Source organism: Bos taurus, chromosome 11 (genome assembly GCF_002263795.3).
Source record: "Bos taurus isolate L1 Dominette 01449 registration number 42190680 breed Hereford chromosome 11, ARS-UCD2.0, whole genome shotgun sequence".
NCBI lineage: Eukaryota > Metazoa > Chordata > Mammalia > Artiodactyla > Bovidae > Bos > Bos taurus.
In genome coordinates this window covers 26,748,961-26,763,954 of record NC_037338.1, presented here as the reverse complement: position 1 = coordinate 26,763,954, position 14,994 = coordinate 26,748,961, and the positions used below count along the sequence as shown (strand labels likewise).

Genomic DNA, 14,994 nt, shown 5'->3' with positions numbered 1-14,994 from the left:
GTAGAAAATAATGAGTATTGTAGTCAGTTGGGTATGACAAACTTGTTCAGGGAAAAGGATCAGGCCAGAGAGAGAAATTTAGGAGTCCTAGAAAATAAACAGCATTTACTATGTAGCATCATAAGACTGTATGAGATCACCAAGGGAATTAGTGCAGACTACAGATAAAAGAAGTGGTCCAGGGCATTTTGATGTTAAGAGCCAAGGAGTTGAGTAGGAACTAGCTGAAGAGACTGAGAAGGGCCAGTGAAATAGAAGGCAAGTAATGTGAAGTGAAGTGAAGCCTGGAAGCCAAGTGAAGTGTTTTTAGGAGGTGAAAGTGGTCAACTGAGTGACAATGCTGATAGCTCTCAAGTACTGTGATTACCTAGAATTAACATTGGTACGTCTTGATGTAGGGGTCATCGGTGACCTTGACAAGAGCAGTCACTGTAATGAGAAGGGCAAAAATCTTACTGGGCTCAGAGAGAGGAATTAGAAGCAGGGAACATAGGAGACAAGTCTTGCAAAGGGTTTCACAGATGCTTAGTATGAAAGTGAAAGTGTGCGACCCCATGAACTGATGCTTAGTGTGGTTCTGCCTAAAACAACACAGGGATGTTTCTTAAGGAAGTTGAAGATTTTTATGATTTTTAAGTGTATCAATTATTTTCTATTTTTTCTGCATTAATCGAAATGGGCCTAAGATATATTTCCTTTATTTGTGATTACATTGATAGATTTTTCTAGTGTTGAACCATCTTTTCACTCTTAAGATAAATCTTCATTGGTCACATAGGATTTTATTATCACTATTGTTTTTGTTTTGTGTTTTTTTTAATACATTGATCTTTTATTTTAGGGTTTTTTCAATCCATATTTTATAATAAGATTGATTTTTCATTGTCTTATATTTTCACTGTCTAGTTTATCTAGTGTCAGGGTTATCTTAGCCTGATAAAATTAATGGCATGGTTTTATATAGTTGGCCTTTTTTTTTTCCATAAATAGTTAATATATGAGGGGAGGATTTGAGAAAGCTACCCTTGAACTTACCTGGGTTTTGTGTCTGTTTTATAAAGGGACACTTAATTATCAATGTCTTTGGTAATTATTGGCTTATACAGCTCTTCTGTTGTTTGAATCAGTTTTGCTAATTTATTTTCTGGAAAATTATCCATTTTATCATATTTTCAAATGTATTAGCTTAACGAACTGTATTATAATTTTTAAAAATCTTTGTTATATCTGTAATTATGCCATCTTTTTCATTTCTAATATCTTTGTCTTTTTAAGTCAAGTTTTATACATGCCTTTCTTCTTGTTTAGTCGCTAAGTTGTGTCCGACTCTGCGACCCCTTGGACTGCTGCACTCCAGGCCTCCGTGTCCTGGGCCTCCCTGTCCAGGCCTCCCATGTCTTTCTTAGTGCATTTTTAAAAGAACCAACTTTTTCTATTTGTTGGTCCTTTCTTTAGTTTATCAATTTCATTGAAACAAATTAAATTAATTTCCTTTCTTCTACTTTAGGTTTACTCTTCTCTTTTTGTGTCTTAAATTGAAATTCTCCATATTGCATTATTTCAGGGGACTCATAAAGTCAGCTTGTCCCACTGTCCATATGCTAAGCTTAATAATTTCAATAAAGGTGATAATTGCTAGTTCTCTCCATTGTTAAGGGGCCATTATTCCCTTTGCAATTACTAAGTAGAATGTAGGGTAATACTTTGTGCAAATATTTTACTACCCAGTATCATTTCACCTAATGAGTTTAATAACCATGGATAATCTTTACCCTAATCACTTGTTTCAGTGGGGGTTGCTAATGTTTTTCTATTTCTGTTATTCTTTCTACATTTATTAGCTAGTATTATTCTGTAAAAAAAGTTTTCCCCCTTTTTTAGTCTTTTTATTTTTTTTAGTTTGGTGTGTGTTTTGTTTTTTACTTCTTTTTAAATTATTGTGAGTTTTTAAAGTAATCAATTACAGTCATTACTATTTTTGATGCTCAAACTGCCCTAAATGTGGCTAGTAGGAACCCCCTCAAACTGGCCCTTGTGTTCTTTTCACACATCTCCATAAGCCTTTAACACTTCTTGCTTTCTAACACAAAACGTCCTAAGCCTACTTTTTACTCTCCCTGTCCCAGACTTGGAATTAGCCATTTATTAATGGCACCATCTTTACTCAAAGCTGCCCAGTGTTCTTCTGTTGTGTGATTTTTCTGTCTTTAGAGTTCAATGATGTTGCTCTAATAAAGTTTACATATTCCATTTTTCTATCTTAAGGGTTTTCATTACTAAAATGGTTTTGTAGTAGGCCACCCAGAAGATGAGGAAGACTGGTTCTTTTTTCCATTAATAAAGTGACACTGTACATGTAAGCTCTTAAAATTTAAAGTTAAAGCTCTCCTCATCTCAGCTCCATTAGGCAGTTTATGCCCTTAAAACCAATGAACTATTAATGTATTAAGATGCTTGGCTAAGATCGATAGGTTTGGCTGCATACCCTAATGATAATGCTAGCTAGCATTGAAATGAAAGCTTGGAACATCCAGTGAGTATTGTTGAGGACAGAACTTAAACCAAAACCAACTTGGAGTACTTTGTGAATATTATATAAAATCTCAGTTTCCCTGGGAGTATTTCCTTTTGAGGAATCATTTACAAAATGCTTGAACTCTACTTCTACTTTATTAAGGCAGTTCAAAATCCTGTTGATTTCAGGCTTTTTGGTTCAGATAAAATCAACTGGATTTGTGACACAGAAAAAAAATTAAGACTGTAAGGTAAGTGTAGGAGGATAGGTATTGGGCCCAGCCCTGTTGCCTTTAGTCCTGCATTAACCACGGCTCTCAATCAGAAAGAACCAGTGTTGAAAAGTGGCAGAGCTCAGCTCCTGGTCTGGGATGTGCTGGGGGCTGCAAGGTACTCTCTTTGTAGCTCTCCTGACTCTAATTCTAATAGGAATTAACAGAACAGATAAGCATATATCTGGAAATAAAAAATCAGCTCCTATACCTCATGTGAAGAGTTAACTCATTGGAAAAGACCCCGATGCTGGGAGGGTTTGCGGGCGGGAGGAGAAGGGGACGACAGAGGATGAGATGGCTGGATGGCATCACCAACTCGATGGACATGAGTTTGGGTGAACTTCGGGAGTTGGTGATGGACAGGGAGGCCTGGTGTGCTGTGATTCATGGGGTCGCAAAGAGTCGGACACGACTGAGTGACTGAACTAACTAATCACTAAGTTATAGTTTCAAGAAAGATTTCTAGTGATCTGTTTCGTGCTCTAGGTGATAATAGGAAATTATTGGTATAGATATTTTGTCTCACTAAAGATCAACACTAGATTTTGTAGAGATACTTTAAAAAAAAAAAAAGTAAACATATGAGCCTCTAGTATTTGAACTTGGTACTCAAGCACATTAATTATATTATTGAAGTAGAGAGTAAATAACTCAGGTAACGATCATTATGGCTAGGGTGAATCTAATCCAAATCATAAAGCATCCCAAAAAGTCTTAAAACTTTGTGAAAATGGTTAATTTTCCATTTAATTTGCTTTGGTGATTTTTCTGTTTTATTCTTTAATTTTAGATTATACTCTTTGTGATATAGACTCTTTGTGATATAGACTATATCACTTACATTCGCTACACTGTTGGTAAAGTGTCATGGACACACTTGTGCAATACATATCAACCAGCTGTTGGACGTCCTTACCAAAGGCTTAGTGCCCCTCTGGCACAAATCACTGTACAGTTGTCATCTTTGGCAGAAAGGTGACATTGAAAATCTTGGCTAAAATTCTTTTCCTTAAGCAAGGCAAACCCATGGTGTATTGAATTATTGAACCCTTTTTTTAATTTGAGAATTGAGATTTTTGCCTAACCCAAATGTTAATAATTCATATGGTATTTATGTGTTCAGCAGACATCAACTTAAGCTCTTAGCTTATTAGGGACTCCTAATAAGACAAAGAGTGCTTTATTTAGCTTTCACCTGTATCTCTACCCACTGGTTTTCCATTATTTTTCCTTATTCTTCCTTTTTTAAGATGAATATATTATCTTGTTCCTTATCTCAAAAGAGAAGTTCTGTTTTATAAAGCCTTAATTCACCACTTAATCTGATAAACAGTTCTGTTTGGAGGATTCCTTATCCCCACAAGAGAAGAAAATTACAGCCAGTGAAGATAGAAAGTAACGAAAACTTCTTATCATGACTCTTGCTGTGAATAAAATAATAATGAACATTTATTGATAATGTTAATGTCTTCCTCTGCCTTCGACTTTTTTCTCGTTTTAGGAGGTACTTTATAAAATTCATCAGACTTCTGCTTCTCACACCTGGCTATTAAGTGTGTGTTTAAGTGTTCACAGGATTTCATTTATTGCTTTCCCATAGTATTTCTGAATACTCCTCAGCACTTCTTAGTACCTCTGCCTCTTCAGGACTTACACATTTAAAGTAATGTGTGCATGTGCGCTCAGTCGTGTCCAACTCTTTGCGACCCCATGGACTGTAGCCGGCCAGGCTCCTCTGTCTATGGAATTTCCCAGCCAAGAATACTGGAGTGGGTTGCCATTTCCTTCTGTAGTCATTAAGTATCAACCTCATTTTCTTTCTTTACATTTTTAAATGAAAAAGAGGAAATGACATATTAAACTTATGAAACAATATTTAAGATCTGTGAAATGCAGTTTATTTCATAGGTATACATCTAATGTTGTATTTGCATGAGAAGGAAATAAGAATTATCTTTAAAAGGTGAAAGTTTTTTTTTCCTAATTGAAATATTATGATCATACTGATAAAACTTTTTTCCAGAATTTTCTGTCTAGTAAACAGGAAAACGAAAAACCCCTTTCAGAAAACATGGATGCGTTTGAAAAAGTGAGAGCAAAATTAGAAACACAGCCACAAGAAGAATACGAAATCATCAATGCAGAGGTAAGATATCTTATCTCTATTTTTTTAAACCTTATATTACCAGTTGGGATACAAATGAAATACCTTATGGTTTTTTTTTTAATTAATACCTTATGATTTATAATGTTTATGATTTATAAACATAAGCCCACATCCAAATTAGACTGATTTTGGCCTTTAATATGTGCTGAAAAACTTAAAGAACAAAGAATAAGCTAATTATGATCCTTTAAATAAATTGTAAAGATCAAAGCCAAGATGAATTTCCAAGCATATTATATTAATTTTGGTTTTTGGAAACAACCAATTCTGCTTTTAAATTTTTTTAAATAATTCTAGTGAGAAGTTAAAGTGAAATTAAGTCAGTGCTTCATTGTTTGAAAAGTATTTGATTGTTCTAGCTATACTTTTTTTTTTAATAAAAGAAAATTCACTTTGAACAGTTTAATACCATGAAAGCCAAGTATTTGCTTGACCATTTTGTGTTTACCACACTCATAAATATTCAGTTGAAACTGAATGAACATACATGTTGAATTTTTTTTTTTGAAAAATGTTTTGATAAGAATGGAAAACAGAACCACAGCTTATGAGTGAAAATTACATGCATAGTAGAATGAAAATAGCAATACAGTCCACGGAGGTACAGAGAGCCTGACATGACTTAGCGGCTGAACAACAAAGAATCAGGAATTCCAGATTCAAATCACACCATTAACTAGCAGGTAGAAAATGTCTTAAGCTACCTAATATCATATCAGTCAGTCAGTTGCATTTAGTATGTAGGAATTAGACAAGAGCATGATTCATGTATTGGTAATGGTCTTTCTCTCTCTCAAATTGCCTTTATCTGTCACCTCTACAGAGGGTAAGATGCTTTGTGTAAAATCAGATCAAACCATGAACAGTTGGAAGTGACAGCATATTTTAGAGGAAAGAATCTCAGAAAGGTATTGACTGGGTTTTCAGCCTAGTCTTAAGTCATGGTTTTCACATCTGCATAATTTTGGTTTATCTTAATGATGCCACTTGATCTCTGTTAATTGTCAGATGTTCCAAAAATAAAGCTAACGTGGTTCGTACATTCATGAGAACTGACATAGGTTTTGTTTTGCCTTCTCTTTGTTGTTTCTTTCATTTATGTATTAGAAATGCCTCCAATGATTATAAACATATGAACACCATATCTTGATCACTATATTGTATATTTGTATCCATTTAATATTTTTTCTATGTTCATTCATAGACTTCAGCAGGTCTGCTTTTATAAAAGATCTCATTTCTTCATCTTGAATAGTCAGACCATTAAACAATTAATTAAATTGTGTTTAAACTGGTGGATAAATGATTGTTATTATTAAATAAATTATTTGTTTCTTTATATTGTCAGATTAAACATGGTGGTTTTGTTTATTATCAAGAGGGCTGCTGCTTGGTTCGTTCCAAAGATGAAGAAGGTACCGTACAGTTTTCCTTTTTAAGAAACACTTGATTTTTCTGATTTCACATTTTTCATGAGAAATTTGGTATTGATTTTTTTAATTTGTATTTTCTGTTGCAGTATAGTTGATTTACAGTTATTAGTCTCATATATACTGTAAAGTGATTCAGTTACACACATACATATGTCCATTCTTCAGATTCTTTTCCCATATAGGTTATTACAACATATTGAGTAGAGTTCCCTGTGCTGTACATTAGGTCCTTGTTGATTATCTGTTTTATATATAGTAGTGTATATGTTAATCCCAAACTCCTAATTTATCCCTCCCCTCTACATTTCCCCTTTGGTGTGGTAAATTTGTCTTCAAAGTCTGTGAGTGTGTTTATCTTTTGCAAATAAGTTTCTTTGTATCATTTTTTTTTAGATTCCACATATTAAGTGATATAATATGAAACTTCTCTTTTTCTATCTGACTGACTTAGTATGACAATCTTTAGGTCCTTCCATGTCGCTGCAAATGGCATTGTGTCATTCTTTTTGGTGGCCAAGTAATATTCCATTGTGTATCTATATCTGTACATCTTTATCCATTCCTCTGTCACTGGCCATTTAGGTTTCTTTGAGTCTCGGGTATTATAAAGAGCACTGCAGTGAACACGGGTTCATGTATCTTTTTGAATTATGGTTTTCTCTGGATATATGCCCAAGAGGATTGCTGGATCATATGGTAGTTCTGTTTTTCGTTTTTTAAGGAACCTCCGTACTGTTCTCTGTAGTGGTTATACCAATTTACATTCCCATGAACAGTGTAGGAGGGTTCCTTTTTCTCCACACACGTTCCAGCATTTATTGTTTGTTCAGGCCCCCACTGGCTTTCAAAGCCAAATGCTCTGGAGGCTCCTTCCAATGCCAACCTCTCAGGCTGGGGAGCCTGCCATGGGACTTGGAACACTCACTCCTGTGGGAGAGCCTTTGTGATATAATTATTTTTCCAGTTTGTGGCTTGCCCACCCAGTGGTTGGGATTTGATTATATCATGAAAGCGTTCCCCCACCCCCACCCGACTGTCTCATTGTAGCTTCTTTGTCCTTGGATATAAAGTATGCTTTTTTGATAGGTTCCAGTCTTTTTAGTCAGTGGTTGTTCAACAGTTAGTTGTGATTTGGTGTTTTCTTGAGAGGAAGTGAACTCAAGTCCTTCTCCTACTCTATCTTGTCAGAAATTAAGGGCTGCTTTTAGTTTGTATGCTCGCTGCTTCTTCCCTAACATATGTGGCCCTTATCCCCTTGATATGGGGTGTGCTGGTCCGTGTGTACTCCCAGGACAGAAGGGCCAGTGATTGGTACCTACTCACCCCCTGTACATGCTGCCTGAAAGGCTGGTATTGGTTTTCAAAGATATAAAAAATAGGTTTTGATTTTTATCTTTATTTTAAATGACTAGCTTTTAATATCTGGGTTTGCCTAAGCTAGAATTAATACTTAACTCTCAGAAGCTTTGGCAGAGAGAATGGAGGTGAGAACCAGCATTTTTTGAGCATCTACCAAATCCCAGTTACTATGCTAGGCACAACATAGATTACTCAGTGTCACTTACAGTTTCTTACTTTTCTAGGTTCTATATGGTCTATAAATATTAGACTAACTGTATCAAGTAACATCACATAGGCTGATGCATAGAGTAATACTGAATAGGATATTGTAATATTAAATAACAAATGCCATTTTCTACACACATCAAGCTACTGTCAATGCTGAAGGAAGCCATAATGTAGCATCTTAAAGAAGGGGAATGCTACTCTAAAACACTGAAATATAGTGTAAAAAATTGTAAGTATATCTTATGGAATTATCTCCTCTACTTTTTTCTTTATGCAGCAGACAATGATAACTATGAAGTTTTGTTCAATTTGGAGGAACTTAAATTAGAGCAGCCCTTCATTGACTGTATCAGAGTTGCTCCTGATGAAAAATATGTAGCTGCCAAGATAAGAACTGAGGATTCTGAAGCATCTACCTGTATAGTTGTGAAGCTCAGTGATCAGCCTGTAATGGAAGCTTCTTTCCCAAATGTGTCTAGTTTTGGTAAGACACCAACTAAAACATTGAAAAGACAACAGCAAGAGAATTGTCTACACTTTTGAGACACTTTTATTTGCCCACATGAATGAATCAGAAGATGAATGCCTGATCTGTTTATCCCTGTGGACTCCATACCTTCCTCTGTGCCTCTTAACCAGGAGACCTTCCCTTCTTTAGTTAAATATCCAAATTCATGTCCATGTTTTTAAAAGTATTATAATCAGAGTCTAGGTTGCACAGTGCATGTTAATGTATCAGTAATATATATCAGGGCATGCATGCTAAGTCACTTCAGTCATGTCCAACTCTTTGCAACCCTGTAGACTGTAGCCCACCAGGCTCCTTATCAGTAATGTGTCAGTAATAATATTCTTTGCTATTACTTAGAGTACATGTTTGCATATAAATTACATCTTAATATTTTATTCAACTTTAGGCTGGGGTATTTTTTTAATTTCACATCATCATGTCCAGCCATTGTAGCAGATTGCCCTGGGGTCTCTACCAAGGAACTCTAGAACAAGATGAATTTACTTTTTGTTTGTTTGTTTTTTCAACCACACACCTTGCGGGATCTTAGTTCCTTGACTAGGGATTGAACCGCACCCTGGCAGTGAAAGCGCCGAGTCCTAATGACTGGATGACCAGGGAATTCCCTGAACTTATTCATCATTAAAGTTATGATATTTTTACCAATACAGCCAACTTTAAATTTTATCATTTATCACTGTGTGATTACATATACAGACTTTATCCTCCCTTTCATTTTCTGCCATAAATTTCCCCATTGTTTAGTAAAGAAATGCTTTTACAATGAGTTAAAATTATATCCTATCGAATTTTTTCTAAGACATACCTCTTGTACATTTTAACCTCTAAAATCAGAATGCATATAACAATGATGTCTTTCAGTCACTGTCAGCCAGGTGGCAGTCATGACATAATTGTATGAATACTTTAATTTACAGCTTCTGGTAGGATCTAGAAAACACCAGCATGTGACTGATTCGTGTTGTTATATAGCAGAAACCAACACAAAATTATAAAGCAATTTTCCACCAATTAAAAAAATAAGATTTTTTGTTTAAAGCTTAGTTTGAGATAAACTGTCACTTGAAAACATACAAAAACATTTAGGCATGAGAGGAAGTGATCCAGTATTTCTGCAAACTTAAATATGGGCTTCCCAGGTGTCTCAGATGGTAAAGAAACCACCTGCAGTGTGAGAGACCTGGGTTTGATCCCTGAGTTGGGAAGATCCCCTGGAGGAAGACAGGACAACCCACTCCAGTATTCTTGTCTGGAGAATCCCATGGACAGAGGAGCCTGGTAGGCTGTAGTCCATGGGGTTACAAAGAGTCGGACACGACCAAATGTCTAAGCACAAGAGCGTGAAATTTAAACATAATTGATCTGCTGAAAGCAGTCTACCAAAGTCTTTCCTAAATATTGAATGTTCAACTCTTATTTAGAAACTTGAGTGCCTTGAAACTGATAACTACAAAACTTAGAATTGATGTAGTAGTATCTTTTTCTTTGGAAATACAGGGTTAGATATAATCAAACCTGTGTTAGATTGCCAGAGATAAACTTACACATCTCTTCTGTTTGACACTCAGAATGCACTGTGCCTTTTTCTTTTTAACTATAAATAGGTGGCTATGTATAATTCTTTAATTATTTTCTTTTAGAATGGGTAAAAGATGAAGAAGATGAAGATGTTTTATTCTACACCTTCCAGAGGAACCTTCGCTGTCATGATGTATATCGAGCCACTTTTGGTGATAACAAACGTAATGAACGTTTTTACACAGAAAAAGACCCAAGGTACTAGAACAATTCAATTAAGGCTTTATTTTCAGCGTATTTCTCTGGTTATCTAAAGTGCTGCTCTTGGTTGAGTTAAAACATTGATTTTGGCTGGAATCAGATATAATAAAGCTAAGGTGAGCAAAGCATTCTTTTATAAGTGATTTAGATTCAAAATTGGAAACTAGTTATATTCAAACTTCAGAGTGAACACAGATATATCATTAGACTATAGGTGCTGAATTACTAACATCCTCTCTGTACTGACACGAGAAGAGTTCTTAGTTTAACACTTAAATAGCATTGCCATGCAGCACTTATGAACCTCTTGTAGGCCATAACTAGATTAACCATATCAGTTACACAGAATTCACTACTTATTTCATGTAGATTATCTAAAATTTAAATTGCTTTGCTTTGGGCCATGATATACTTTGGTCTTTAAATTTTACTTTCCCCAGTAATCTGGTAATTCCTCCTTAAAGCTAATTCTTTTTGCTTCAGGACTTATGCCTCATATTACCACTTAACCAGGCTGGGAAGGAAATGATAATAAATTTATCTGGCAAAGTTCCTTAACTCTTACCCAGATGTACTTTTCCAAATGATTTATAAGAAACAAATTATTTCTTAACACCAGGGTCCTGTCACCTTATACATCATTTAACAGTATGATTTGGACAATGTCTCAACAGATTTTGCAAGACGAAAAAAAATGAGCTTTAAAAACCAATCTATGAGTGTAAAATTGATAACCCCAAACAAGAAAATTAACCCTTCACTTAATAAAATCTCAGACATGACAAGAACCTTAAAGAAAATCTTGTACAACCCCAAGTTCATATAAAGAACTTGAGGCCTGGAGAAATTACTCTTTTATTTATAATTAGTTCTAATTACAAATTTTATTTATAATTAGTTCTAATTATAAATAAATATAAATAATTATAATTATTTATAATTAGTTCTAATTATAGAACTAATACTCTTGATCCAGTAACACTGTCACTGCATTTTTTTCTGATGAGTCTATTAATGAGAATTTACTAGAACTATTCCTATGATCCCACTATTTTATGTGTCATTTGTCAAGATTGTCTTTTAGAAATGACAGTTTACCCTAGTAATTTATTACATTATACCAATGACTTTGATTATAGACTATTCTCTATCTTGCAACTAAAACTTACCATCTGTCTTTATATTTCTTAGTATTTTCAGTATGAATTACTTTTATAATAAGGAAATGTAGATGCAATATTTAAAGGCATCCAGTGTGTCAATATGAATTAGTATAATGCTCTTGGGATAGTCTTTGATTTATGGAGTCATAAAAATACTCTTAATCATTAAAATAGTATTTCTATTACTAAGAATTTATCCTAAGGAAATAATTATAAAAATTATGGAGAAGGAAACTATCTTCTTGATATGTTCCCTTTTATATTTATTACAATGAAATAGCTAAGTTTTTAAGAATTATGATAATTCAACTTAATAATAGGATATTAGGAAGCCATTAAAAATAATGATCATAAACTGTATAACTAATGTGGGGAAAGATGATAATATGTGTAGTAAGAAATGCAGAACCCAAAATTGCATCTCTATTTTAATTATAACTATTTAAAGACATGTATAAAATACAAATAAGCCCTGGAAGGAAAAACAGAAAAATTAAACTTTAAAAAATGTGTTAGTTTAGTGAGATTGTGAGGGTTTTTATTCCTGTTACTTGTTTTGTTATAAAAACTGGGAGAGTAGGAAAAAAGGATATCCAACATGCATTCAAAGGAAAAACAAAGAAAACTCTGTCTCTTTTCTTCCCTACAATTACATATCTTCTCCAGGAAGTTTATTTCCTCTTCTCAGCAAAAACCCCTGTAATCTATTAATGTAATTGAGTGTTAAATGATATCTGTAGTTTACCTTGAAATGCATTTTTTTTTAAAGATGGATTGCAAGCTACATAAATATGTGATAAAGGAAATACAGCAAAATGTTAGCAGGTATAGAATCTTGGTGGTGGGTTTTAAAAAATATTCATAATAAAATGTTAGAGAAAAATTATTTTGAATGCCTTTGCGGAGGAAATCAGAAAACATAATAGCCAGTTTTTACAAGCAGTATTTCACTAAGGAGTTTTTCTTTTCTGTGTGCATTAGAAATTAATATATATACTCAATACCAGTGAGAAATTGTCATTAGCAATGATAGCTTACATTTGAAATTTATTGGATTTTTCCTCTCTCTCTCTCCCTCTCTTTTTTCTGCATAGTTTTTTTGTCTTCCTTTATCTTACAAAAGACAGTCGTTTTCTCACCATGAATATCATGAGCAAGACCACTTCTGAGGTGTGGTTGATAGATGGCCTGAGCCCTTGGGACCCACCAGTACTTATCCAGAAGCGAATCCATGGGGTCCTTTACTATGTGGAACATAGAGATGATGAGTTATACATTCTCACTAACGTTGGCGAGCCTACAGAATTCAAGGTAAATCCTGTATTTTCGTGGTTCCCATTTAGGCTGTTAGGAAGTGTTACAGTAATATCAACATTTCTTGCTCTAAGAGTTTATTGTTTCATAAGATTTGGGTCATTAAAAACTGATGTGTATAACCAATCCCATTTCTCTTCCCTCAGAGCTAATATACCTCTTCATATTTTACTATACCTAAAAACGTTAGCAAAGGAAAATATTCCCTATCCTAAATAATATTAGTCATCAAAGCCAAACTTAGTGGCTTAACAAACTTTTCAAACTTTTATAAACAAGATTTTGAGATCAGTTTGGACTGATCTCAGGCAGTTCCTCTGCTGGTCTCAGCTAGGCTCAGTGATGGCCCCAACAGTCAAGGAGCCGAGGTCTCACTGAGGCCCCACTGGCTCTTGGTGCTTGACCATCAGCTAAGCACTGCATCATACCCACCCAGCAGGCTAGCCAGGGCTCATTCATAAGGTGATGTTCACACTTAACCCTGATGCAGAGTTAAGTTCCTTCAGCTCTTCATAAACAGTGCAGACTAATAAGGGCTGGTTTTCAGTGGTTTCATCTCTGGATGCTGTAGTCATCATTTCTCATACCTAGATCTCTTCTAATTTTGTTCCACACAGCTAATGAGAACAGCAGCTGATACCCCTGCTATTATGAATTGGGATTTGTTTTTCACGATGAAGAGAAATACCAAAGTTGTAGACTTGGACATGTTTAAGGATCATTGTGTTCTCTTCCTGAAGCATAGCAATTTACTTTATGTTAACGTGATTGGTCTGGCTGACGATTCAGTTCGGTCTCTAAAGGTATGTTTAATTTTCAAAAGATAATACTGTTAAATCAGAATACATGCCGTATTAACATCAAATTTTGAATAACAGCAATGTACTTTTTCTTAGAAATTAAATAGAATTTAGTATAGTGGGTCTTCATCAGGTTTAGGAGGTTTATTTTGGAATTACTTTTAGAAGTCTTTGCTTTTAGTGCACTGAAAAATCCTGCTGTATAGGATGAACTTCAGAAGTAGAGTTAAGTGCCATTGTATTTCTCTTGCTACATATCTCTGTATCATGTATCTCTACAACCTTAGATATAGTCATAACTCAGGCCAGCTTGGCAGCTGGAGCCTAACCACTACCTCCTTCTCCCATCCCAGACAGTAATCATGCCTCTGGTGTTTCTGCTACAGTGTTTCGGCCACACTTGTTTGTGTCTGTTTCATCTCTTTGCCAATTTCATAAAACTGTGAATGGTAACATTATCGCCCAGTTTTACAGCAGCATTAATATGTGAATTAAGGTAACATGCACTAAAGGGAAGAAGAGAGGCCTCTGTTTTGCTTGGTGTGGAAAGAGTTGTATGACCAGCAAACAGGCCATTTGTATCTCCCTATCTATAGTATTATGACAATTTTTGCTAAAATGCAATTCAAGTAAATTCACTGGATATGTATTAAATTTTTATGTGCAGAGTTCTGTATTGGGCTCTCTGGAATGGAAAGATAGTAGGTCAAAATACCTGGCCTTAGGAGAATACCATTTATCATGAGATTAGACTTGTACACAAAGATTAAGTATAGGATGGGTTTAAATAAGTGGCATCAAAAACATAAAATGTGCCATGAGGCCTGGAGGGCCCAAGAAAACTTTAGGGGGTAGTAGAATTTGAGATAACCAAAGAAGATAGATAGGGTTTTGTTGGGTAGGGAAAGGAATAGTATTCTATGATGAGAAAGTCCATCAAATGAAGCTCTAAGCTGGAGAAGTTAGGAAAATATTCAGGAAACTGCTAATAAATCACTTTTATTTAAGCAGAACAAATTAGTAGGGGATGAAGCTACGATTTGACATTCTTTGACTGTCAACGTGATGAATTTATGCATAAATTAAGAAGAGGGGAAATTTTGAAGTTTGAAGGCAGGGGAATAATTTAAGGAGTCATACTATACTTCACAAGGTTATCTGGCAGCCTTGTTAGAGTACACCGAAGCACCAAGAGATGAGGGGTATGGAGGTTAGTTTTGAGATTGTTATAGTGGCGTAGAAATCTAGACTAGAGATCTCTTCAAGAAAATTAGAGATACCAAGGAAACATTTCATGCAAAAACGGGCACAATAAAGGACAGAAACAGTATGGACCTAACAGAAGCAGAAGATATTAAGACAAGGTGGCAAGAATACACAGAAGAACTATACAAGAAAGATCTTAATGACCCAGATAACCACAATGGTGTGATCACTCACCTAGAGCC

The 14,994-nt window shown here is 34.9% G+C and overlaps 1 protein-coding gene across 4 annotated transcripts in view; it reads left to right on the top strand.

Annotated features, from left to right (window-relative positions):
• Positions 1 to 14,994, top strand: part of PREPL (prolyl endopeptidase like) — a 38,531-nt gene that overhangs the window by 7,318 nt on the left and 16,219 nt on the right. For 3 of the 4 annotated variants that reach the window (XM_024999391.2, XM_059891737.1, XM_024999388.1), the window contains 6 exons: positions 4,813 to 4,935; positions 6,305 to 6,371; positions 8,236 to 8,442; positions 10,131 to 10,266; positions 12,527 to 12,743; positions 13,364 to 13,549. In XM_024999391.2, the coding sequence (XP_024855159.1) occupies positions 4,861 to 4,935; positions 6,305 to 6,371; positions 8,236 to 8,442; positions 10,131 to 10,266; positions 12,527 to 12,743; positions 13,364 to 13,549 (888 nt within the window). In that variant the 5' untranslated portion in view covers positions 4,813 to 4,860. The remainder of the gene's footprint in view (positions 1 to 4,812; positions 4,936 to 6,304; positions 6,372 to 8,235; positions 8,443 to 10,130; positions 10,267 to 12,526; positions 12,744 to 13,363; positions 13,550 to 14,994) is intronic. The other variant, XM_024999389.2, reaches the window with a different exon arrangement.